We start from the raw sequence: 27,610 nt of genomic DNA on the forward strand, positions 1-27,610 counted from the left end.
AAGGCCTGGAGAGACTTACATGAACTGATGCTGAATGAAATAAGCAGAACCAGGAGATCATTATACATTTCAACCACAATACTGTATGATGATCAATTCTGATGAATGTGGCTCTCTTGAACAATGAGAGGATACAAATCAGTTCCAATTGATTTGTAAAGAACAGAACCAGCTACACCCAGAGAAAGAATACTGGGAAATGAGTATTGACCACAACATAATATTTCTACTCTTTCTGTTATTGTTTGCTTGCATTTTTGTTTTTTCTTCTCAGGTTATTTTTACCTTCTTTCTAAATGCGATCTTTCTTGTGCAACAAGATAACTGTATAAATATGTATACAGATATTGTATTTAACATATACTTTAACATATTTAACATGAATGGGACTACCTGCCATCTAGGGGAGGGGGTGGAAGGAAGGAGGGGAAAAGTTGAAACAGACGTTTTTGTAAGGGTCAGTGCTGAAAAATTACCCATGCATATGTTTTGTGTATAAAAAGCTATAATAAAATTTTTTAAAAAAAGAAATGATCTCCTTTATCATTTCTTATAGTACAACAGTATTCCAGTACATTTACATACCATTACTTGTTCAAATATACCCCAGTTGATGGAAATCCCCTTAATATCCAATTCTTTGTCACCACAGAAAAAAATTATAAATATATTTGGTACATCCTTAGAGATTGTTTTGGTTAGGACTAGAATCTTCCTCAAACTATCATCTATTATTCACCCACCTTCCTTTTCTTTCTGTTATCCTGTTGAATGAAATGTATTTTTGTGCCCAACTGTATATGTATGTGTGTATGTTTGTGTGTGTGTATTCTTTCTATATTTGATAAATTCAGATGAAAGTGAAGTTTGAATGTTAGCTGCTCCTTCCTCTCCCCCTTGTTTGAATAGATTTCTACTTGTGTACCCTTACCATCTTTTCCCTTCCCTTTCTAGTGTGTTCTCCTTCCCCTCCATTTCTACCCATCTTTTATGATCATCAAGATATAACAGAACCACCCTTAGGCCTTCAAATTAGACTCCCTCTATAACCCTTGATGATGATGATGATGATAGCTGTGTGATCCTTGGCAAATCATTTAATCTCTTTCATCCTAAGTTATTTATAAAATGGATATACTATTTATCCACATAGATGTTGTGATAACATATATAAAAGACTTCATAAAGCCTAACATGCTGTATTATAATTGTGATTATTTTTATAAGCTGAGGAAACTGAGGCTCAGAAATGAGAAAGTGACTCACTAATTGTCATATAGGTAGTATCAAAACCAACCAAAAAATTTCTGACTCCAAATGCTGTGTGCTTACTGCTACAAAATGAACTGAGAGACTTCAGGAGGTGGCTCCACAATTAAATACAGCATCCTTTGAGCTCAGTTTCTTTAGGGTATATGTTAGTCAGTTAGGTGGTGGCTCTTAAATTTCTGATCTTGATATCGTTGCTGAAGAACCTGAGTTGCTTCTGGGCTGGGCTGCTTTGGGCTAGTCTGGACACAGGTGAGGTGATATTGAGTTTCACTGAGCCTTCTGAGGAGGGTTCCTTGAGCAAAAGATGTTAGTTGTGGCTCATTCACATGAAACTTGAAGCTTTAACAATGTGGCAAATCGAATTGTACCTTTTAATGCTTCTCTTCAGTCTTATGTTTGAATGTCAGATTTTCTATTCAGTTCTGATCTTTTCATTAGGGATGTTGAAAGTTCTATGTTTCATTAAATATCTATTCTTTCCTCCTCCTTCCTCCAAAAGATTATTCTCTGTTTTGTTGGGTCAATTATTTTTTGGTTCTAATTCCTTTGCCTTCTAGATTCCACTCTTTTATCATGGTAGTAGTCTGATTATTCTTAAATTGTTTCTTTTTGATTTGTTTTCTCGGTGTTTTTTTTTTTTTTTTTTTTTTTTTTAAAGCAAGTGATAATTTACATTATTTTCTTTTGTTTTATTTCCCCATCTTTTGAATTTGTTTTTAATATTTCTCATTGTCAAAGGAGACATTAGTTTCTATTTGGTCCATTCTACTTTTCAGGGATTTGGTTTCTTCAAGATGATTCTTCCATATATAGCTTTCTTTTCTTTTCTTTTCTTTTCTTTTCTTTTCTTTTCTTTTCTCTTTTTCTTTTCTTTTCTTTTCTTCTTTTTGGCTTTAGAACTCTCATTTCATTTACAAAATTAAAAAAAAACACTTTCCCTTCAATTTTTCTTTCATTTCTTCTAGGAATTCTAGTTGAATTTGTACCTTTTGTATGTTTTCTTTTCTTTTCTTTTTTTAAAAGCTTTTTATTTACAAAACATATGCATGGATAATTTTTCCAACATTGACCCTTGCAAAACCTTTTGTTCCAAATTTTTCCCTCCCCCCACCCTCTTTCCTAGCTAGCAGGTAGTCCAATATATGTTAAATATGTTAAAATACATGTTAAATCCACTATATGTATACATATTATACAGTTATCTTGCAGTACAAGACAAATCAAATCAAGAAGAAAGAAAAAGAAAAACTGAGAAAGAAAACAAAATGCACGCAAATTAACAGAGAGAGCGAGAATACTATGTTGTGTTCCACACTCTGTTCCCACAGTTCTCTCTCTGGGTGTAGATGGTTCTCTTCATCACTGAACAAGTGGAACTGGTTTGAATTATTTCATTGAAGAGAACCACATCCATCAGAATTGATTGATGTTTAGTCTTGCTGTTGCCATGTATAATGATCTCCTGGTTTGGCTGATTTCACTTAGCATCAGTTCATGTAAGTCTCTCCAAGCCTCTCTGAAATCATCTTGCTGATCATTTCTTACAAAACAATAATAGTCCATAGCATTCATGTACTATAATTTATTTAGCCATTCTCCAATAGATGGTCAACCCCTCAGTTTCCAGTTTCTTGCCACTACAAAGAGGATTGCCACAAACATTTTTGCATATGTGGGTCCCTTTCCCTCCTTTAAGATCTCTTTGGGATATAAGCCCAATAGTAACACTGTTGGATCAAAGGGTTATGTTCAATTTGATAACTTTTTGAGCATAGTTTCAAATTGCTCTCCAGAATAGTTGGATGCATTCAGAATTCCCCCAACAATATATTAGTGTCCCAGTTTTCCCACATCCCCGCCAACCTTCATCATTATCTTTTCCTGTCATCTTAGTCAATCTGACAGGTGTGTAGTGGCATCTCAGAATTGTCTTACTTTGCATTTCTCTGATCAGTAGTGATTTGGAACACTCTTTCATATGAGTGGATATAATTTCAATTTCTTCATCTGAAAATTGTCTGTTCATATCCTTTGACCATTTATCAATTGGAGAATGGCTTGAATTATTATAAATTTGAGTCAATTCTCTATATATTTTAGAGATGAGGTCTTTATCAGATCCTTTGGATGTAAAAATGTTTTCCCAGTTTATGGCTTCCCGTCTAATTTTGTTTGCATTAGTTTTGTTTGTATAAACCCTTTTTAATTTAATATAATCAAAATTACTTATTTTGTGATCAGTAATGATCTCTAATTCTTCTTTGGTCACAAATTCCTTTTTCTTCCACAAATCTTAGAGGTAAACTATGCTATGTTGTTTATAATATCATTCTAATTTGTTTATAATATCATATCATTCTTTATGTCTAGATCATTAACCCATTTAGACCTTATTTTGGTATACAGTGTTAGGTGTGGTTCTGTGCCTATTTTCTGACATACTAGTTTCCAATTTTCCCAGCAGTTTTTGTCAAATAGTGAATTCTTATCCCAAAAGCTGTGGTCTTTGGGCTTGTCAAATACTAGATTGCTATAATCATTGACTATTTTGTTCTGTGAACTTAACCTGTTCTACAGATCAACTTCTCTATTTCTTAGCCAGTACCAAATGATTTTTATAACTGCTGCTTTATAATATAGTTTTAGATCTGGTACAGTTAGGCCACCTTAATTTGTTTTTCTTTTCATTAATTCCTTTGAAATTCTTGACCTTTTATTCTTCCAGATGAATTTTGTAATTTTTTCTAGGTCCAAATGTGTTTTTCTTTGAGGCTTTCTTGTACATATTTTTGAGTCATTCTCTTCTTTTTAGTTGTGCCCTGAGCATCTCTATCATCATAACAGCTTTTAATGGTGGTATTCTTTTTTGCTTAGTTGCTCATCTTTTAGCTTACTTCTTGACTTCAGACTTTATGTTAGGGCCAGGTTTCTTGTTCTTCTGGAGGAACGTCTGAGTTGGTCCTGCTGTTGCTTTCTTGGAATTATTGAGTGTGGTGTTTTAACATGATCTCACAGACATCTCAGGTTAGGAATATGAGGCAGGAAACTTTCATTGCTCCCCAAATGGTCTGATCCAGGAAAAATCTGGCCACTGTCCTCTTGGTCTGAGTTCTGCCAACTCCTGACCTAGGTTTGGGTCTGAACACAAGACTATGACCTTGTCTTATTTAGATTTTTGAATAGACTGTTGCTGCTGCTGGATTCAGTTACTATTTGACAGTTAGAAAGTTTTATTGGTTTCGAGTGACAGAGCCATACACTTCATGTTGATCTGGGATTTCTGCCCTAGTTATTCCTTTTCAAGCACCAGATTGGGTTGGAAGTTAAAACTAGAACCCAGAAGGTGATCAGTCACATATCTACTATTTGCTTTTGAATTTGATCCTTGCTTGGTAAACAGCCTAGGGCCACAGTGGCTCTTTGCTTTGAAATGCCATCCCTTGGTACAAGTCCCCTCCTCAGTCCACTTTGGATTTATGACCACTGGTTAGAAAGCAACAGAACTTCCAAGTGGTTACTATTCCTGTACTCTATTAAAATTTAAGTACACCTCAGCTGGATAATCTTCTTGTATTGATGAATGGCTTCTTTCTGTATTTGAATGTTCTGCATCTGATACTGGCCAGACTTCAGACATGGGCTGGAAGAACATCATTTACTGTGGTGTTTTTCCTTGGATTTCCAGATTGGGATTGGATCTAGTACATTTTCACGATCTTTTTTAAGGAATTGTGAGGGAGAGAGAGGGAAAGCTCCCTGTACTATTTTTCACTGCTCTGTGATTTTGGCTCTATTTCACTATGTTCCCTTCTTTGAATTTAATTTGAAGATTAACTTTGGGAATTCTGTACAAATTCTAGTTTTTGATTTTAAAACATGTAATATCTATTTTTGTATCATCCTGTATGTGTACCTGTGACAGGAACACTTCAACTATAATTACAGGATTTGATAATCTTCAATGAGGGGGTCCTTCTTTCCCTCCCCCTCTCTCCCCCTCCCTCCCTCCCTCCTTCCTTCCTTCCTTCCTTCCTTCCTTCCTTCCTTCCTTCCTTCCTTCCTTCCTTCCTTCCTTCCTTCCTTCCTTCCTTCCTTTTCTTTAGACCTTTCATTTGATTGATAATAGGGCATCTCCAGTAAGAAAGTTCATTCTATCAATGTAGACTAACAACTATTTTGCAACATTTTTTGAAAGTTACCTAGAACATTGAAAAGTTAAGTGACTTGTCCAGTATGTCAGAAGTATACCTTAAACTTGTTTTCAATAATCTCTATAATGTCTAAATTACAAATAGTCATTGAGGGTAATAAACATTTTTTGAACTTCTGATCCATCACCAATCTTAACATTTATACATTAGTTAAGTATAAAACACAAATAACCAAGCTATTACCATAAAAAAAAAAAGTGAACCAACAAAAACTATGGTGATCAAATGAAGCTGATTTTTTTTCCAGTAGAACAACAAATACTGGTAAGACAGCATGGCATAGGAGATAGAGATTAGGCTTTGGGGTCAAGATAACTGGAATTCAAATCCTCTTTCTGACATATACTGGCTGTGTGAGCTTGAACAAGTAAGGCTCTTAAACTCTCGGTACTGCAAGCTATCATAAGATAAGACATAAAAGACTAATTTATAGGTGAGTTACCAATTTGCATGAGTGAATGGAGTTTTCACATTGATAGTTCTCCAAACCAATGATATTCCAGTTCTGAGCAAATTAACAAGGAAAGGAGGGAAGAAAGGGGGCTGGAAAAGGAAGTTGTTTAGTTTTAAAAGTTTAACAAACTGCAATGAAAGAAACTTGTCCTTTGTCTGTCTTCAAAGGACTGATGAGCCACAGAAGAAGACTGAACTCACCTAATTGTGTTTTCTTTAATGGAAGATACAGCTCTTTTCTCAGACAGCCCATTTGCATCATACTGTCACATTCAAATGGTCAGACTATTGATTTTTCTTCTCCAGCTCCTTTAAACATGGAAATGTTTTTGACTTTTTTTTCCTTGAGAGCAGTGATAAGAACGGATCGATAATTACATTGTTGGATAAAAATGAATATAAATTTTATTGAAAAACAACACTAGCAACAATGTGGGAAAGCACACAGATCAAACAGCCGTCAGCCTTTTCAGCTCAATACAAGGATTATGAAAAGTAATCACATTTTTAACATTTTCGACTACTCATACAAAATGAAAAGAAATTATAGAATTCAAATGTACTCTGATATACTGATGTGGGACATAGATGCAGAACAGTTTTTGAAAGCTTTCCCAGTACCACTATATGGCAAGTGGGGTTAATCCTCTGACTACTGTGGGACTACCTTTCAAGAAACAGAAGAACCTAGCTAGTCCATTTGAACTGCTTCTAAAATCTCAGGCAAATAGAATGAGAAGCTTTTTCAATATCTTTTAGAGAAGGAAATACAAAAAAAAAAATTCTTTAGCACCCTTTGTCTTGCTTCTTAATAGGATGTATTTCCTTACATTTAATACCAAATCCTTTATGCTAAACTGATCATTTCCTTATATATTTATGAAGCTGCAAGGAATGTTTTCCCTTATAGCATTAAAGGAGGGGTTCTTAACCTGGGATCCATTAACTTAAAAAAAAATTTTTTTTTGGATTATGTTATTTTGGTAAAATTGGTTTCCTTTTCAATCCTAAGTATTTTACTTTATGCATTTAGAAATATGATTTTGAGATAGGGTCCATAGGTTATAACAGATGGCAAAGGGTCCATGGCTCACTAAAATAATTAAGAGCTTCTTAAGCTGTTCACAGTGATCACAGAATGGAAATAAAGTCCAGCTGTAATTGTGGAGCCTAAAACAAGTCAAAAGAAAGCCGTTTATGAGTGCATGACTTTTCTGACAACACTCCCCTTCTCTGCTTTCCTCTCCTAAAGCACCCTACTCCGACTTGGTTTCCACCCGCCCATCACTTCCTATAGACTGTTCACCTAGCTGCCTCATTTAGTTGTCATTCTGGGGCATGCTAGCTTTCTGCCCAGTTTTTCCACTTAAACAAAAGGAATTCAATCAATTTCAATAACTTTATTGGCACAGCAAGTCAGACAAGTGCTGCCAGAGCCAATATATCAAACATTTCTGTTTCGAGAAAGGATCTTAATGCTAGGCACCCTCATTTCTTATTACATTGCATGTCTCTCCAGTGATACCCAGGCCATGCTTGCTGCCTCTGGCTTGCTTGGAGATGCTTCAAAGCATAAAGATAAGTAAATGCTGAAAACACAGTAATCAGTGTGACCATAAGAAATCCCCAAAGTGAACATAATATAAAACCCTAATAAATAGGATTTGGGAAAAAAAAATCCATATATAAATCTGGATTTTTTTCCCCCAACAATCATTCTTATTTGTTGTTGGAAGACAAGTGAGCAATATCAATTCACAGACACCAGAGGGCACCCATGCCATTCCACAGCACAACAGAAACCCACAAAAAAAGAACAAAAAGAGAATGGGATTTGAATAAAAGACTTCAAAATTCAATCCTGCATTCTTACCAAGAGCAACATGCATTTACAATTTCATCTGATTTCAGTTCATGTATTTTGCTTCAACGAGAGAGAGAGAGAGAGAGAGAGAGAGAGAGAGAGAGAGAGAGAGAGAGAGAGAGAGAGAGAGAATATGAAATTTTCTGACAAGGCCCAAAGCTGTCTTGACAAAGGGGGCACCTGGTTGAATGAATGCTTTTGGGGGGCAGCCAGAGGAAAGGGTTGCAGGGCTGGCAGAACCATTTGGCTAACAAAAGTATGATTCTCATTCTTGCTATTATCAGGACAGGGGTCCATGTTCTACATTTTTTGGTACTTTGCACTTTACAGAATGCTGATTCTCCACCCCCACCCCCTCCTTTTAGGTGGCTTTAAGCTACCCAGGGCCCTGCATTTGCAGTGTCTTCCTGGCTTAGCTATTCATTTAGTTACAAAATTCACAAGGCTGGATTTTGTTACTCTTTTGATGGTGCATAAAGCTCTTTCTCCCCTCACTCCACACAAGCAAACTTGCAAAAAAAAAAAAAAAAAAAAAAAGACTGTGATAATGATCTATAAATGCCATTTTGTCTTGAGTGGTAGTGAAAGTGAAATTTGCCTCAGGAGAGGAGTTGTGCTTTTTAAAATATAATCAGTGACTGCAGAAAAGCACATCTCTCCTGAAATCTTGATGCTTCTCAAGGGTTTGGTTTGTTAGCAGCCCCTGAGACCCACACCAGCAGAGGCAGATGTCTCACTGATGCATTCTTAGCCCCATGCAAAATTGTTCAGTGAAGCCCCATTTGCAAGCTTTCTGTGCCCTCATGATAAATTCTGCCCCTTTCTCTGACAGGCCACTGTGTGGGATGAGAGGCAGAGAGGGAACAGAAGGGATTGGAAATGTGGTGGGGCAATTTGGAGGGAAAATGTTAATTAAGTGTGAATAAATGTATGTATATATTTGTGTGTGAGGTCTGACACAAAAATGGGGATTATTTAGGGTTGGAGAACCAAAATTCTTCCAACAGCTGCTCATATTCTAATCATTAGACATCACTGCTGCTTTGTTAAGAGAAGCTAAATTCTCAGCACTCTGTTGAGCATGATCATCTGTTGTGCCTTGAGAAGATTTGGTGGTCCTGGGATGGCTGGATTTTTCCTGTTCTATAGCCAGCTCTTGACCATCCTATGAGTTAGGCAGCTTGGGGAGATGGTGTCTATGTTTGAATCAGCTAGAGTTAAAGGGATTCTAACCAGCTCAAATTAAATCTTGAATGGGCTACTGCAGTTTTGGGCAAGAAATGGATAGTGAGGCAGAAGAAATAATTCTGTGTGTGTGTGTGTGTGTGTGTGTGTGTGTGTGTGTGTGTGTGTGAACTCTTGGCCAGATAAGCAGCTTCCCGATGCATTGGAATAGAGGCTAAAAGATAGGGTCTTTCTGTGAGGGTCAGATTGGATAGTGAGGAACTTCCCTTTCTAGCATCTTCAGCCTCCAGGGGAGGAAATACCTATCCTACAGAAGTAGATGGAATCTCTTTAACTTCAGGCTCCTCCCTGTCCAGTTATGGATGCAGCCTTTTCTCTGTTGCCATGGAGATAGAGAGCCCTCTGGGAGGGGCTGCCTACCCTTCACTGGACAGCTGGGCTGAGGGGAGGGGATAGGAGGAGAAGCAAGACTAGGCTGCTAATTTCCTTTCCTAGGCCTAATCTCAAATAGGGAGTGAATAGTCCTGAGGGGATGTGGGGCAGGAGGAGAGAAGGAGGGAGAGATACAGAGAAAATGAAATTTTCCCTACCAGATGAATGGATATGTTAAGTGATATATATTTTTTTATTTTCGGCTTAAAAATTCATTCATGAAAATCAGGAGATAAAGAGGAGACTCCCTTTATAAAGACTAAAATAAATAAGGGACAAGCTAAAAGATAAAGGTTGAAAACGGTCATTTCCTCATCACTTATCTTAAGTGGGTAATTCTTAGTGCCAGGTGAGGAGGTAAAGATGATTGTATTAGCTCTGGACTGACAGGATAGGCAAAGAAAGTCTGGAGGATTATTCTGTTTCTAAAACAAGCATCCCATGACTAGTTATGCTAGTGAAAAGAGGAGAATCTCATGAAACTAAAATCTAGTCTTATTCCCCAATTTAAGTCTCATTTTTGAGATCTTAGCTTAAAGGATGTGTCAGCCCTGCCTTCCCATCCCCTTGAACCTTTTATTTGGGTTTTAAGAAAGGAACAAAGGACTTATTTGAGTTTTGCCTTTTTAACTCATGAAGATTATAAGCTCTTTGAGAGCAGGGACTGTCTCATTTTTGTCTTTCCTAGCACAGTGTTTGGTACATAGCAAATAATAAATGCCACAGTGTTTGGCATATAAAAGGCATCCAATAAATCATTGACTGATTTCTAATTCTCATTCTCTAGGGTTTTTGTGCAATGAAACAACTGAATGAAGATGGAGAGAAGAGTAGCTGTGTTGATATTACACTTACTATTATATATGATTATATATAATTACATATATAAGATAAAATACTTACTATTTTAATGTTCAGAGTAGCTTTGTGTGTATGCGTGTCTATGTGTTTGTAAAACTAATTTCTGGCTCCCTTTAAAATGAGAGTTGGATTAAGGAAGAAATGAGCATTGCTTTTGTTTTTAAGTTCTCTGTGTACTCTGATACATCCTCTATTTTGGCTTCTGCCAGTCTACCTCTCAGGTTGCCATTTTTAATGCATTAGATGGAACCCAAAATTTAAGAGGTCAGAGATTGTGTCTTTTGACTGCGTGAGACCGTGAGAGGGCAATGAGGATGATGGATTCTCATGTGGGCTTTTTTGATCCTGACATGGATTGTATGACTTTTAACAAAAGGAAACAGAAGGGAGAGAAAATGGGATAGAAGGAACACTGTCTGAAAGCTTTGAACCTGTCATTTCCAGATGGACTTGGGAGAAGGGGTATGTATGTGTGTGTGTGTGTGTGTGTGTGTGTGTATGTGTGTGTTTCTTTTCAGTGAGTCTAGATTCTCTCTACATTAAATACTATACAATTCTACCCTTTAGTATTGAATAGATTTGATTTCTGCTCTGTGATCATTTCATGGACCCTGAACATTGAGGGCAATTCTCTCTTTACAATGAGGAAACCCTATAATATGGTCAGTATTCTTGTTCCCCCACATCAACATTATAACAGGGTTTTATTATGATCACAAAACCTTGGATGGATATAGCACCTTTTCTTCCAAAGCATCTTCACATCAATCATCTTATTCTCACAACTTCCTTGCAAAATGAAAAGGGGATAAGTATCATTATACTCTCTGCAAAAAGGAAAACTGAATTACTGAGTAGATAAGTGACTTCATGAAGATAACTGAGTGAGTTAGCAGGAGACAGTACAATGACTAGCAACTAACTTTTTTCAGGCCCTTTCTATTTCTTGAATGATGCTATCTTATAGGTTAATTCTCTCCTTCCTTCCCTTCCTCCCTCTCTCCTCTCTCTGTCTCTCTGTCTCTCTCTCTGTCTCTCTCTGTCTCTCTCTGTCTCTCTCTCTGTCTCTCTCTCTCTCTCTCTCTCTCTCTCTCTCTCTCTCTCTCTCTCTCTCTCTCTCTCTCTCATTTTTCTTTCTCTCTTTCCCCTCTCTCTCTGCCTATTACTAACTTTGCTGAGCTAGAAAAGTGAGAAATGTCCATCCAGAAAGATGGAGTAGAGGGAGGTCAAGGATTGTTATTGGGCTGTCACTTTGTATTTCAGGATGTAGGAGTAGAAGTTGTGGTTGGCATTCTCCAAGACCATGACGTAAACCTCTCGGCAGCCTGCAGTATTACAGGTGCCCTCCCAGTAGCCATCTTGGCTCAGCGTCAGAGGCCACGTGTCCTGCCCTTTCACTAGTGCTTCTGCCACCCCATGGAGCTTAAGCTTAAATGGGATATTCCGATTGGCCGGCAGCACCCCAGACAGAGGTTCTAGCAGCTCATTGTCCTGACCCCAGTTGCCAAAACTTTCTGGGAACACGGGCCATTTCACTTTAGTGTTAGAGCAACAGAGGAGGTAATTGAAGATGAAGACATAGTTGCCTGGATCCAACCTCTTCTTGGCAAAGATTTTCAGGGCAAACTTCCCTGCATAGGGGAGCTGAACTTTCAACTCTGTTCTCTTTTCTCCATGGACCTGGAAGATGTAACGTCGCTGCATCTCCTCGGTTATTTTCTCATCTCCGTGTAAGGAGGCTAAAATACTGATGCCTTCCTCCACCCCGAAGCTGATGGAGCAGCGCCCGTCCTTGGTGTGGATCATGGGATCAGGATGCGAGGGCTTCAGGATGCCTGCTTGCTCCGAGAACCAGCTGGGACCTACTGGCTGGTGGAGCTCTGAAGGAAGCTGGATGCTTCTGTCCACCGAGTTGCATTCCACAGTATATTCCAGCACAGAGCTGTAGAGGTCTGAGTTGCCTTTAGCAAAGATCTGTAACTTGTGGGTGCCAGTGGTCTGAGGGTATACCTCCAGTTTCATCCCATTCTTCTTGAAAGTCATTATGCCATTTTCCTGCTTTCCATTGAGCATGAACATGAAGAGAGTTGGAGAGCAGCTCTCAATGGAAATGGTGGCTTTTCCTCTTACTATAAGGAAAGAAAGAAAAAAACCTTGTTAGAAGTTTCCCTTATCTTCATCAATAAATGCAGGTTTCCTGAAGGTCTTCAACTATTTATTATTTTTTGGGGGAACCATATCACCTAGCACAGTACCTGCCACACAACAGACATTTCATAAATAAATCGTTGTTTTTCCAACTGAATTGATTAGGAACAAAATGCTTCTCTGGACTGACCTAGAAAATAGGGAGGGGTTTATATGTGAAGTTGAACTTCTGCTATACATGATAACATACTGACCATTCATCCATTCTTTCAATAACAATTTATCAAATTTCTATTGAGTTCCGGTAAGAAATGACCAGCAGGAGGAATATAGAGAGGCCTGGAGAGACTTACATCAACTGTTGCTGAGTGAAATGAGCAGAACCAGAAGATCACTGTACACTTCAACAATAATACTGTATGAGGATGTATTCTGATGGAAGTGGAAATCTTCAACATAAAGAAGATCCAACTCACTTCCAGTTGATCAATGATGGACAGAGGTAGCTACACCCAGAGAAGAAACACTGGGAAGTAAATGTAAATTGTTAGCACTAATATCTGTCTGCCCAGGTTGCATGTACCTTCGGATTCTAATGTTTATTGTGCAACAAGAAAATGATATTCGCACACATGTATTGTACCTAGATTATATTGTAACACATGTAAAATGTATGGTATTGCCTGTCATCGGGGGGAGGGAATAGAGGGAGGGAGGGATAATTTGGAAAAATGAATACAAGGGATAATATTATAAAATATATATATATATATATAATAAAAAAAAAATTTCTATTGAGTTCAAAGTACTGAGCTGGAAGATTTCATTCATTAACCTCTTCAAGCACTTCTGTTACTCAGACAAGAGTTCTTAACATGAGGTCCATGGATCTCAAAGAGATCTTTGGGTGATTTTAGGGTGTCTATGAATTTGGATTAAAACATATTTTTGTTTTTACTCATCTCTAATTAAAATTTAGCATTTCTTTTGATTATGATGAAAACAAACATTATTTGGAGGAGTCCATAGGCTTTATTAGGTTTCCAAAGGGACACAAAAAAGGTGGAGAACCCTTGATTTAGAGACTGGCAATGTGGTCCCTGAAAATCAGCAAAGTATAGGGAAAATGTCATTGAATTTGGAGCCAGAAAAGCAAGAGTAAAGATCCCAGGTTTGTTTTTTTTTTTTAATAACCTACTTGACCTTGGATAAATCAATGTATTTTTTCCCCAGGCCTCAGTTTCCCCAACTGTAAAACATGGAGGATAGAGTGGATTATTTGCATAGTCCTTTCCAGATCTAAAGCCTATAGTCTTAATCTGCCAGTAGCAAATGTTTTATAGGGCTTTTTTGTTCTTCCTCTCTTTCAGTGTATTCATTTTCCTTTTTTGAGTTCATTTCCCTAGCAATCAGAAGAATTCAAGCTAGTACATTTTAGCTCTTTTCAGAGTCTTAGAGGAAGAGGAGATTGAAACTACTGGCAAAAGTGAGATAGAGGAATTTTATTTATCCAGCTTTTTCTGTCTCTCCCAACAGCAAAAGATAAATTGAGAATTTGCTTTTTTGTGGTTTGTAAACCTCAAAATCCTATACACATGAAGGATCACAGATTTAGAGTGAGAAGGAGCTTTATTGGTCCAAGAGGCTTGTCCAAGGTCACATAGATAGTAAGTATCAGATGAGGGACTTGCTCTCAAGTCCTCTTACTTCCATCCATCCCTTTTTCTTACTTTATGCTGACACTTTCAGGTGAACTCAGTGCTGCTAAACTGAGTCTTTATCTTTTACATATGCTTACCATTTTTTTGGTCTGAGTCAACCTTATTAACTCCTTTTTTTTTTTTTTTTTTTTTTTTTTTGAGGCTGGGGTTAAGTGACTTGCCCAGGGTCACACAGCTAGGAAGTGTTAAGTGTCTGAGACCAGATTTGAACTCAGGTCCTCCTGAATTCAGGGCTGGTGCTCTATCCACTACGCCACATAGCTGCCCCTTTATTAACTCCTTTTACTGATATATTTAAAGTATGATAAAAAGGTAGTTTCATGATCTTTTCAAGAATCCTACATTTCCTTTCTTTTTATCAATGGGTTTCTTAAGTCTGAGTGGGAAGTGAATCATAGAATGTTAAGAGTTGGAAGGGACCACATAGGTCCCTTGACTTTGGACTGTTCTCTGTAATTTCAGGGCAAAGCAAACTGCAGGAAAAGGGTCAAAGTGGAAAATATTGTTATAGAAAACACACTTTCAGCTTCTTTCCCCTCTCTCTTTTTAACACAGGCAGATAATCCCTCAATTTAAAACACACACACATAATCCAAATTCAATAATTCTCCCTGGATCCATTTGTTGGCTCCGGATACCCTGACCTATTTCTCTTCTTCTTTTACTCCCTAACTATTCAAATAAATGTTCAAAATCTATTGTATTCATTGATGTCTTGTAATACAGATTCAGCCTCCAGTCCTCTATCAAAGATCATCTTTTAATCATCAAATCCAATGACATTTTCTTAGACCACATCCTCTGAACCCTTCCCCCTCTATTGGGCATTTCTTCTTCACAGCATTTGCTGCATTGCACTATTTTGGTTGGGATTTTACCTCTCAGACTAATACCTCTCTGCTTTTTTGCTTTCCTTTTCACTTTCAGTTGTGGGCATTCTCTAAGGCTGTCTCTAGCTTTTCTCTTTCTGTACTCTTTGGAGATCTTATTCACCCTTATGGTTACAATACCACCATTCTGCTAATGACTCCCAAATTTTGGCAGAACCTCTCCTATGAGTTTCAGTTCTATCTCTAGTTCCTTGCTAGATACTTCCCTTTGGATTGTTATTTCCTACTTAGCATGCTGGAAAACAAATATCAAAGGCATCCTTTGATGATTTGCCACCAAATCCACTGAATCACCAGGTGTTATCAGTTATTCTATCTTAATTTCTCTTTTTCTTTTTCTTTTCATTCTCATTACCTTGATTGAAAGTACAACTTGTCTACTAGACAAAGTTACAAATTCAGGGTTTGCCAAAACCTGATCCTGATATACTTTTTTTTTTTAATATGCGAAAACAGCAGATTCTGTTATGTACAGCTTAAAAGAGGGGGAGAAATAAATCCAATATGTCATTTAAAAAATGCTTTAACGAACCTCTTCTTTTTCTTCTCTCTCTTTTTTTGGTATCCCTATCATCACTACTTCCACATTTAATCAATGAAAATCCCTTCCCTCCCTCAAAACTCCTACAATCTTTGTAAGAAATAAGTACAGTCTAGCAAAAGAAATTGACACATTTGCCAAATCAAAAAATGTATGTCTAATTTTGAACTTCAAGTTCATCAACTCTTTGTCGGGAGGGTGATATACTTCCTCATCAGTCCTCTGAAATTATCCTAATCTATCACCTAAAACCTGAATTTCCATTGATTCTTTACTCAGATTTACTCCTCCAACAATACTTATCACAAATATTTGCCTGGTTCATTTGTTTCCCCCTCACTGGGTTGCCCTGCCTTCTCCTTTTCTTTATCCAGCCTCTTTCAAAGGCTAGCTGAAATCCTACTTCTTACATAAAATCTTCTCTAACTACTCCACCCTACAATGATAACTCTACTCCTTCAACTATTATGATACATTTACTTTCAATTTGATTTATTTGACTTTATGCCCATGCTGGTTTAGTTATTAGAGTTTTCCTCTGCATATTTCCATCATATGTTTCCAATTAAATTATAAATTTCCTGAATGCAAGAACTCAACCTTATGCTTTTATATTCTTGCCTTACCAAGATTTAGCCTTAGTGTACTTTCACCATTTACTGCCTTCACTTCTATCCACATGTTGTTGAACAAAGAGAAAAATCATAAAACTATGCTTATTAGGTCCACTATATATTTATATTGCATAATTTTGACTGGGCCCTCACTGCAGCAAAGCAATCTTTTTATATCTCTCTAAGTGACTCATTATTCCACTCATGACAGTAATTATTCCAAACATTCTGACCTCTTTTCAAACCTCTCATAGTTTCTACTCCTCCAATCCTTTCAGCTGAGAACTTTGCTCCATTTTACTGAAAAAAAAAATGAAGCCTGAAGCCATTTTCCGAGAGCTCCCTATTCTTTACTCCTTATTCATCACCCATTTAACTTCTACCACTATCTTATCCTTCATCCATGTCGCACATGAAAAAGTGGCCCTTCTCCATGCCTAGGCAAATGCCTCCACCTATACAAGTGATCCCAAGATTTCTAGCAGATTGCTCCTTCCCGTTCCATTCAATCTTCTTTTGTCTACTAGTGCTTTCCACTACCCACTACCCACAAACAAACCCATGTCTCCTCCATCTTCAAAAAATCTTCATTTGATCCATCCATCCTTGACCATCATCCTCTTATAGCTCTATTCTGTTTCATGGCTACACTCCTACAGAAGAATGTCTACAAGAGATGGTTTCCACTTTTTTTCCTTTCACTCTTTTCTCAATTCTCTATTTATTCAACATTCTCCAGTGTTACCAATGACTTCCCAAATGCCACATTCAATGAGATTTTCTCAGTTTTCTTCTTTCTTGACTCTTCTCTTTGACACTGTCAATAATCATCTTTTTTGATACTAGACTTCTATGATATCTTACTTACCTTCATACTTGTTCAACCACTTTGCAATATTCTTTGCTGGATCTTCATCTAAGTCACAACTAATAATTGTGGGTGTTCCTCAGAGTACCATCCTGGGCCCTCTTCTCTTCTCATTTATACTATTTCACTTGGTGACCTCATCACCTCCCATAGATTTAATTATCATAACTAAGCTGATGATTTGTAGATCTATTTAGTTGTAATCTTTCTTCTAATCTCCAGTCTCATATCTACAGCTGTCTATTAGAAATTTCAAAATCAGCATCTACAAAACTCAATTTATTATTTTCTTTGTTTCCACTCCAATCCTTCTCTCTTCCAAACTTCCCTATTACTATGAAGGTATCATCATTGTCCTAGTCATTGAGACTCACAACCTGGGTGTCATTCTTTGTTCCTTACTGTCTCTTACCCTCCCACTCCCATCCCTCCTATTCAATCAATTGCTAAGGCCTACTAATTTTACCTAAATAATATCTCTGGTACATGTCCTCCTCTCCCCTTTGATACTGCAACAGCTTTGATGTGGTCCTTCTCACTTTTGAATGCTTCAGTAGCCTTCTGGTTGCTCTCCCTGCCTTAAACCCCATCCACTGCTAACCTATTAAATTAATTTTCCTAAAGGGAAGGTCTGACTGCATCATCCCCTATTCAATAAACTCCAATGGCTCCTTATCACTTCCAGGGGAGATCAGAGGAAAATGTTATAAGCTCAATAACCTAAAACTTAGATATATTTATTGCTATCTTCTGGGAAGCAGATGGTTGAACGGGCAGCCTCTGACCTAAGAATTAGGATTCATGGATCTTATTCCCAGTGACACCTGTGTTTTGTTGTATCTGAACAAGATAAAATTTGAACTTTAATATCTTCATTAGTGAAGGGCCACTTCTCTTTCACTTGACCTCATAAATTAGGATTAAAACTGGTATGGCCAGATGATATCCAGAATTGTTGTTGTTTTGATTGCTTAATCATGTTCAACTCTCTATGAGCCCATTTGGGGTTTTCTTGGCAAAAATACTGGAATGGCTTGCCATTTCCTGCCCTTGCTCATTTTACAAATGAGGAAACCAGGGTAAATAGGGTTAAGTGACTAGCCTAGGATCTAGTAATGTCTGAGGTCACATTTGAATTCTAGTCCTTCAGACTTTAGGCCTGTTGCTTTATCCATTGGGCTACCTAGTTGCCATATCTAGAATATTGCATCTGAATTAACATGCCATCTTTCAGGAACAATATTGATAAACTGAAACAGATCCAAAGAAAGTTGATCAGAAGTCTCAAAATCATTCTTTATGAGGATTGGTTAAAGCAGCAAAGGATGGATTAGCCTGGAAAAGCAAAAATAGAGGGGACACACTATAGTTACCTTCAGGTATATCAATACTTGTCACATGAAAGAGGAACTAGGCTTAGTCTGTTTAATCCTAGTAGGAGCAAAGGGCAGAAGGCCAAGAGAGGCATATTTTGGTTCTATATAAGAAAATAATTCCTAAAATTAGAACTGGATTGTGGCTCTTTGGAAATAGTAAGTTCCCTGTCATTAAAGGTCTTTAAGCAGATGTTTAATAAATGTCTGTTGTGTATATCATGACTTTTTGGAGGGATTCTAATATGCTTGGGCCATAGCAGATGACTCTTGGAGTTTCCTTTCAACTCTACAATTCTATAAACTCTTCTAGAAGACGGTTTGAGAGATACCAAAGATTTTTAAGTTAGGTGACCAGGCTTCTAGTTCCAATTTTGCCAAGAGTTCCCTGTGTGAAGTTGGACCAGCCATTTTATTTAATTTTAAAATGAAGAGATGACTTTTCAAGTCTTTCTAGAGTTGATGTTGGAATAGTCTGATTCCTCATGGAATTATAGAAATATAATCCACAGAAAGGAAAATAATAACAATAAAACTCAAAGAAATCTTGCCTTTGGTGGGGGGAAGGATGGAGGGAGATGAGAAAAGGAAAAGCAATTCATCTGAAATAGTGGGCCTTACATACAGTGAACACAAATGTTTCAGGAAAAACAATAATGGAGAAGTAGGAGTGAGGATGGGTGGCTGAATGGGGTCTCTGGCACTTGACAACTCTCTGACTAGAAGAATTATAAGGGGGGTTAATCAGCTAACAAGCATTTCAAAGGTAGCATTTCAAAGCATTTCAAAATAGAACTCAAAGCTCTTAAGAACTGTAGAGTAGGCAGTTTGATGGGCAGGGAAGAGTCTAATGAGCATTCCTCCTCTACCACCTCCCCAGCTCCAGTCCTTTTTTATTTTCCCCTCTTCCCTTCCCAATCTCTCTACTCCTTTCTATCTTTTTTTACTGGCCCCTTACTATTTCCTTTATTTCTCTCACTCTTTACATCTAAATTGTCTACCTTCCCTTCTTTACCAGACATTTTTCAGTCTTTGCCTGTTTGCTTTTCTTTCCCATTTTCATTTCTTTTTCCTACCCCCCCCAAATCCTCATTGATAATAATATGCAATTGATAATAATAGTAATTATTATTATTTTGCATGAAGCTTTGTTTCTTATCTGTTCTTAAGGAATCAGGTGAATTAGTCTTGTATTTGCTTCTTTCTTAAAAAGCAGAATAGATAGTAATTACAGGTTGCTGTAATCTCTCTGGCCCAAAACAAACCTTGGGTACAGTGTTTTGTTCAGTTCAGCACAACTAACAATGCTTATGTGCCTCCTATTTTTGAAGTGATATGTCATATTTTTGGCTAGAGATTGAAAAACCACAAAGTTTCCAGAGGAGGGAAAAAGAGATGGTTAGCATGGAAGATAAAAGAACTGGGAGCAGGGTGGATGGAATCACTGGATCTTTGATTTAAAGTTGGGAAGCTTATCTATTCCACCCAGTCATATTAAAGATGAGGCAGCTGAGGCCAGTGAAGTTAAATTAATTTCTCCAGGACACAAGGCAATAAGTAGCATGGTCAAGATTTGAACTTAGGGTCTCTGAATCCAAAATCATCAATCCTGCACTGGGGAAAGGGACTAAAACTATTTTGCTTCTTTCTTCCCTTCTCTGAATTCCTATGTTGGGAAAAAAAAACGATTGGAAGTATGGGGAGGAAGATTTCAACTTTCTCTAAGGAAAAAAATGTAGCATGCCAGAGTAGGTAAATACTAGATTTAGAGCTGGAAAGACTTGGATTCAAATATTGCTTAAAAGTATTATTTGACACTTAGTAACTGAGATCTTGGGAAAAGTGAGTTAATGTTTTCCAGTTTTAGATCTGAATTCTTCCTCTGCTTTAAAAAAACTTATCTTCTAAGTCATGGATGCTTTGAAATCTTTCAATGAAAAAAGCTCATCCACCCAGGAATTCCTTACATGGAAGAAACCATAGGTCCTTCCACATTTGAATAAAGAGAAAAAATTCCTAACATTTGAAGCAGTCTCAAAATAAAAGTGGCTTCTTTAAGGGATGGAGGTCTTCCTATGGAAGGGGATAGTAGAAGTGAATTAATGCTTCAGGTATGGGTTATCTCAGAGGTCCCATTCAATTCTGGAATTCCATGACTGACTGACTTTTCATCTGTTTAAAAAAATGGATAATAATACATGCCATGCCTTATGTCAAGGCAATTAAGTCAGTGGGTGGCTAAGTGGGATAGCAGATTGAGTGCTAGACCTGAAGGTAGGGAGGTCTAAGAAATGTATTAGCAATGTGATTAACAATATCATTTGACCTCCATCTGCCTCAATTTCCTCATTTGTAAAATGGGGGTAATAATAGCACCCAATCTCCTAGGATAGATGAGAATAAAATAAAATAATATTTGTAAAAATTCTCTGCAAACCTTAAAGTGCTATGTAAATATTAGTTATGAGGTTGTGATTATCTGAGAAAATTAAAAACAATCCAATAGTTGTTTTTAATGATTGGCTATCATGTGAAAGAAGGGTCATTCTTGTTTTTCTTGATACCATAGGAAAATTAGGAACAGTGGGTATGACTCGCCAAGTAAGTGATTTCAGCTCTAAAGAAGGAAACATTTCTTAATAATTAGAGCTATCTGAAGGTGGATAAGGCTTCCTGAAAAGGCAATGTGTTTATCATGGTGTAATAAAAAAGGCTTTGTCTGTAGGTGGGTGACCTAGATTTGAATTCTACCCCAATACTTATTACCTGTGTGGCCATGGATAAGTTACAGCCTGTAACTATGTAAAATGAAGCAACTGTACTATATGGCTTCTGGAGTCTTTCAAGGGTTCTTAATCTAAGGTCTATGAATTTTAAAAATGTATATTTGATAACTATTCAATATAATCAGTTTTCCCTATGATCTTATTTTATGCATTAAAAAATCATTATTCTGAAAAGGAGTCAATAGGTTTTACCAGATGGCCAGAGAGGGCCCATGATATGCAAAATGAATCCCTTCATTAGAGCTATAAGCCATTAATGAGATGTTGAAAAGAGATTCAGAATTGGACAAGAGGTTGGACTATTTGCTCTAGAATTGTAGACTAAAACTGAGATTAGAACTGGCAAAAATCTTGGGCAGCTAGGTAGTACAGTAGATAGAGCACTCAGCCTACACTCAAGAAGATGAGTTCAAATCTGGCCTCAGACATTTACTATCTGTGTGATCCGGGGAAAGTCAGTTAACCTGTTTGCTTCAGTTTCTTTATCTGTAAAATGAGATAGAAAAAGAAATGGCAAACCACTCCTGTATCCTTGCCAAGAAAACCCCAAAGAGGATGATGAAGAGTTGGACACAAATGCAAAATGACTGAAAACAACCTTGCAGATAACCCAGCACAATTTCCTCAACTAGGATTAGGAAACAGAAGCTGAAAGACATTAAGCGTCTTTCCCAAAATGGAATAGCTAGTGGGCAGTAGAACCAGGATTTGAATTCAGATTCTGTGACTCCCAATGAAGTATTCTTTCCACTTTTTAAACTCAGAGGTTCTATGGACAAACCTTAATTAAATCAAATTGCTTTTTATGTCTGTGTGACCCTCAATTGATTTTTTTTCTCTTAAGTGTCAATAATTCTCAATAGGAAAAAAAAAAAAAGCTCCCTAAACCTCATATAGCATGCAAAAGCAAGTAATCTTACCCTGTTATTTTAGCAGCTGGAGTTGTCAGATATTTATAGCTTTTTAAAAAGTAAGTGAGAGCAGCACAACCTGTTTAAAGAAACTAACATCAGTTGAAAAGGGCAGGTCGTCTGGAACAAATGTGGGTGCTACAGACAATTCACAGTTGCCAGTTATTGTGCTTGAAAGGTGGGACTCAGGACCTTCTCTTCAAGCATAAACCATTTACACTTCGACTTAAGAGAATCTTTACAGGGTCAGAGTGATTTGGGTTTTCTGAGCAATACACAGATGGTTGTGGTTATGTAGTCTTGGTGTTGTAGAATCCAAGGCTTACTAGGCAGGAGACCTGTATCCTAAATCCCTATGCTATTACTTGTATTTATATAATGTCATTGTATGTAACAATAACAGCTTATATTTATGATGCTTTACAATTTATAAATAACATGCTTTTTGAGGTATGGAGTTTATTTTTTAATCCCATTTTATAGATAAAGAAACTGAGGCTGTATTGTGACTTGCCTAACTATGGAGTTAGTTGTCATTTGTTTTCTTCAAGAGCAACACTACTTGAAGTACAACATGCTATTGGTTTTGATCAAGCCAGCTAAAGTTCTGGACTAGATCAGAGGTTTTCAATCTATTTTTCTTTCTTTCTTTCTTTCTTTCTTTCTTTCTTTCTTTCTTTCTTTCTTTCTTTCTTTCTTTCTTTCTTTCTTTCTTTCTTTCTTTCTTTCTTTCTTTCTTTCTTTCTTTCTTTCTTTCTTTCTTTTTTTTTGTTTCATGGATTCTTCTAGCAGTCTGGTGAAGCATATTCTTTTCAGAATAACATTTTAAAATACATTAAATATATGGGATCATAAAGGAAATTAATTAGGTTAAAATAGAGTTATTGAAGTACTTTTTTTAAGTTCAAGGGTTCCCACATTAAATAACTCTTAGACTTGATAATTTCTAAAGTTCTTTCTAGGTTTAAATCTTGTCTCTAATTAGGCACAAACTGAGAATCTAGTATGGTGGAACTTTCCAAAAAGGGTGTTTCATTGGTGTATGTTTGGAAAATGCATTCCTATCAGTGTGGAAATTTGCAAATGGAGATTACTGCCCATGATGGACAAAATTAGAACCAATGCATATAAGTCGTAAGAAGTGCCCATTTCAGTTTCATTAAAAAAGAAACAAACAAATTGCTTCTGAAGAACTGTTTGAATGTGGAATGGATAGAATGGAAAGAGGAAAGATTTGAGACAGGGAGTCCAGTTAAAGTTACTGTAAGCATCTATATAGGTAAGAAGTCATAGGACTTAGAAAGGGCTGTGGAAGTAGTAAGAAACAGATGGATGAATATAAGAGATGCTGATTCTTTGTATTCCCATTACCACTTTTCTGGGAGCTAGATATATGGAGGTCTTCCAGCAAAAGACAGCCACTTATATATAATCATTTTAAAAATTCCTATCTTAGATATGGATTACACTGGTTAGAAAGATTATTTCCTGTGTTCTCTCTACTATCCTGCTCTGTTTCTAAACTTGTGATTTTGTTACTCTATCATTGACATAAGAAATCCTCTCCATCTCTGGACAAGGCTCACAAGGAGGCTTATACATGGAAATATGGATGGATGGACCACTTCTACACCTTCAATTTCAAATGACATCATATTTTGGCAAAAAGAGGCCCTTTTCAGACTCAGGGTTGTATTATAACCAATCAAGCAAACATTTATTAATTGCTTACTGTATACCAAGTACTTTGCTAGGTGCTGGGGCACATAAAAATAAAACAATCTCTACCTTCAGGAAGTTTAACTTCTATCTAGAAAGTGGAGGGGATAGAAAGATATACTCATATAAATAAATGCACACAAACAAACACAAAGTAGTTTAGCAGGGAGACTCTAGCAGCTGTTGGGGATGAGGAAGGTGGCACTTGAGCTTAGTAGGAGGTACTTAGGTGAGGCTAGAATGCTGGAGTTGGTATCAGGAAGACCTAATTAAAATCTTGCTTCAGTCACTTTGTAGGTGTGTGAACCTGGGCAACTTATTGAATTTCTGCCTGTTTCCTCATCTGTAAAGTAAGGATAATGATAGTATATACCTCCCAAAGTTGTTATAAGAATAAAGGGAAATATTTATAAAGTGCTATGTAAACCTAAAGTACATAAAATATAGAGCTAATTATTATCATTAATAGTCTTCAAGTAGACAAGGTGATCAAATATTCTCCATTACCACTAAGGGTAGAACAAGGAAAAATTGGCCATAAGTGTAGCTATATAGATTTAGGAAAAAATTTCTAGATTTATTGAGAAAAGAGATGAAAAAGAAGAATTAGTATAAAAAATATATCCATCTGCCTAGGATTAATTAGGTGAAGTTCTGCCTAAAGCCATTACATTCATTGCAGATGACTCACAAATTTACATTTCCAGTCTCTATTTCTCCTTTGAGCTCCAGTCTCACTTTTAGAATTCTCTTCAAGGTTCCTTTACCTGAATTCCTCAACAGCATCTCAAATTCAGCATTTTAAAACTGAATTCATCTTCTTTAATCCAAATCTTGCTCTTCTTCTCAACATCCTTATTTCTTCCAAAGGCAACAGAATCCCCTAAGTCACCTCAGCTTTATGCCTAAGAGTCTTCTCTGGCTCTTTCCACTCTTTAACCCCAAAATGCCAAATTCTGGCAATTCTATCTACATAATGTTTCTGGAATTCATTCCCTGGGTGTCTCCAAACACATCTCCATTGCCATCACCCTCCTTTGAGTCCTCATCATCCTTTACCTGGAAGACTGTAATATTCTCTTAGATAATCTACTTGCCCTTAATACCTTTTCTCTCTGAGAAGTCCTTCACAGAACGGCCAAATTAATCCATAAAAAATCTACATGATCATTTAATTTCCCTACTCAAAAGCCCTCCATGGTTCCCTGAAGATGAAATACATACTATACTCTTTAGCCTATAAGTTGGAAGATAGTTATAGATATGCAATTTATTGTTATTCTGGAAATCCTAGATCTGTGTGTATCCTCTCTGTTGTGTGATGTAATATAAGTCACATATTTCTACTATTACTTGTTTTCCATATCTCCCAAGAGACTCTGATGACCTAAACTCCTGGCCAAAGAAATAGCAATGAGAATATAAAGACTGCCTTCACAATGCCTCTAGTTCCCATCTCTCCCTTTCTACTGTTACAATTCTTTTCAAAGCCCCCATTCCTTGCCTCTACTACTGCAGCAACTTTTTGATTGATTTCCCTGCCCCAAATTTCTCCTCTCTCTACTCTATTCTAAGCATGCTAATCATGTCATGTTCTAGCTCAAAACCTTTAGAAGTTCCCCTCTGCCTCCTGAATATAGTCCAAATTCCTTGATGTCTCCCAAACATTTTTTGAAGCTTTCTTACTTCTCCACTTTTGTATATGACATTTTCTCTATCTGCAATGTTCTCACTGCTATTAAAATCTTATCTGCCTCAAAAAATTAATCATCCTCATGAAGCATGTCTTGGATCTTTCTACTGGATTTTCCCTCCTCGTGGCATCTTGTACTGCCTTGATGCCCTTGCCATATTTTAAATTGATTTAAAATTATCTGTTTACTTATGCTTAATTTGTTGTTGCTGTTCAGCTATTTCAGTCATGTCTGACTCTCCATGACCCTATTTGGGCTTTTGGCAAAGATATGGAAGCATTTGCCATTTCCTTCTCCAGCTCATTTTCTTGATAAAAATACTGAGGCAAAACAGGGTTTCATAGCCAGCAAGTGTCTGAGGCAACATTTGAACTCAGGTCTTCCTGATTCAGGCTCTATCCACTGAACCACTTGGCTGCCCTTGGTACCCAGTTAAAAACTCCTTAAATTCAGGGACTGTATGATCCTCAACCTATTATAATCTCTATGACTACAGCAACTAATAGATAGCAAATACTCAATAAATATGGGCTAATTGAATGGGTTGACTTAAAATTATCACAAGTTCTATGTTCAGACCAATGAGGATATGACCCATTAAAGAATTAATGCTCTGGACAATATTTTGCATGTGACGTATATGTAGTAAGTGTTGCTGACTGACCTAGAGATTTATCTTTGTTCTTTCATATGTCATGACAGTAATTCAGAAAGTCCTGCTATTTAACCTGAATTTTTATACTTTGAGGCCCTTGTGGAGGAGAAACTGTCTTAACCCATTGAGAAACAATTAACCTACACAGGTTCCTTTCAGAGACAGAACATGCTGTGCAAGAGAACCATTCATTGTTTGTTCACCTGGCTTAGGGTCTTTGTTTACCTGTTTTGATGACTGATGTCTCTGGGTGTGCTGCCAGCATCCCTTTGTTGTAAAATTCACTCTTGTGATACATATTGGTCTCAAATTGTCTTAGAGACTGGACAGGTTTCAGCAGTTGCCAATTCTTATTGTCTGGGAAGTGGTCCTCAATGAACAGGGCAGGGTGGGTGAGGAAATAGAATTCATTGTATCTGCAGCAGAGAGAAAGACAGAGTCATGGGCAGCCCTGCACAGCGATCAGCCTAAAAAAAATGCTGTGTTTCCATCAGCATCCAGGGTCACTTTGAATATCTTTACAGTACTCTATTTTCTTGGTTTAATCATGTTTTCTGAAGTAGAAGATTAAGGGAACATAAAATTAGAGTAAGAAGGAACTTTAGAAACCAGTTAGTTTAAATCCCTCATGTTAGAGATGAGGAAACTGAGACCTAAAAATGAGAAGTGATTTGCTTAAGATCACACAGGTATTAAATAATAGAGCTAAGATTTAAATCCAATCCTGTGACTCCTAAGCCATACTTCTTTCCACACATATTAGGATGGAGGTTATGACTGGTACAAGAACCATTCTAACCTAGAAAAAGCAAATTTTAGTATCCTTTTGTTGGCATCCACTAATTTCACAGTAGAGATTATTTCATAAATCCTAATGCATATTTTATCACATGCCTTTGATGTGTTATTCCTTTGACACAATGGATATGACCTGTATTTATTTGTGGATTTTTCAGGCTTAGGGCATCCATTAGACAGATAGTTACTTAAGAGTTTTGTTTTCAAGACCAAAAAGAGCAAAGGCTCAAAACTCAGTCTAGACCTCAAACATTCAGGCAAGATGGGAAGTGGGGGTGAGGTGGGGTGTGTTAGGGTAGGGAGTGACTGTAAATGGACAATACCCTTGTTCTCCTAAATTGTTTTTTAGTTGCTTCATTATGAGGCTATTTAACTCAGCCTTGCAGTGACATGTTAAAAAAAATACATTTATTATCAGAGATTCATCCCTGCAGGCTTTCTAGGGCACTACATTAATAAGAAAGCCACCACTGCACACAGACACACCATCATTTGTGGGTATTGGATGCAGTACTAAGGACACAGAGTTGAAGTGGAAGGAGAAGATCTTGGTTCAATTCCAGTGTGATCACAGGAAAGTTACTTAACTTCTCTGGGATTTTATATTTCCTAAG

The 27,610-nt window shown here is 37.1% G+C and overlaps 1 protein-coding gene across 1 annotated transcript in view; it reads right to left on the reverse strand.

Moving 5' to 3' along the window:
• Positions 1–6,315: 6,315 nt before the first annotated feature.
• The window catches only part of KY (kyphoscoliosis peptidase), a 100,396-nt gene continuing 79,101 nt past the window's right edge, over positions 6,316–27,610 (reverse strand). The window contains exons 10-11 of the mRNA XM_074302115.1: positions 26,424–26,614; positions 6,316–12,407 (exon numbers count right to left, since the gene is read on the reverse strand). Of these exons, the coding sequence (XP_074158216.1) occupies positions 11,515–12,407; positions 26,424–26,614 (1,084 nt within the window). The 3' untranslated portion in view covers positions 6,316–11,514. The remainder of the gene's footprint in view (positions 12,408–26,423; positions 26,615–27,610) is intronic.

This window comes from Sminthopsis crassicaudata, chromosome 3 (assembly GCF_048593235.1).
Source record: "Sminthopsis crassicaudata isolate SCR6 chromosome 3, ASM4859323v1, whole genome shotgun sequence".
NCBI lineage: Eukaryota > Metazoa > Chordata > Mammalia > Dasyuromorphia > Dasyuridae > Sminthopsis > Sminthopsis crassicaudata.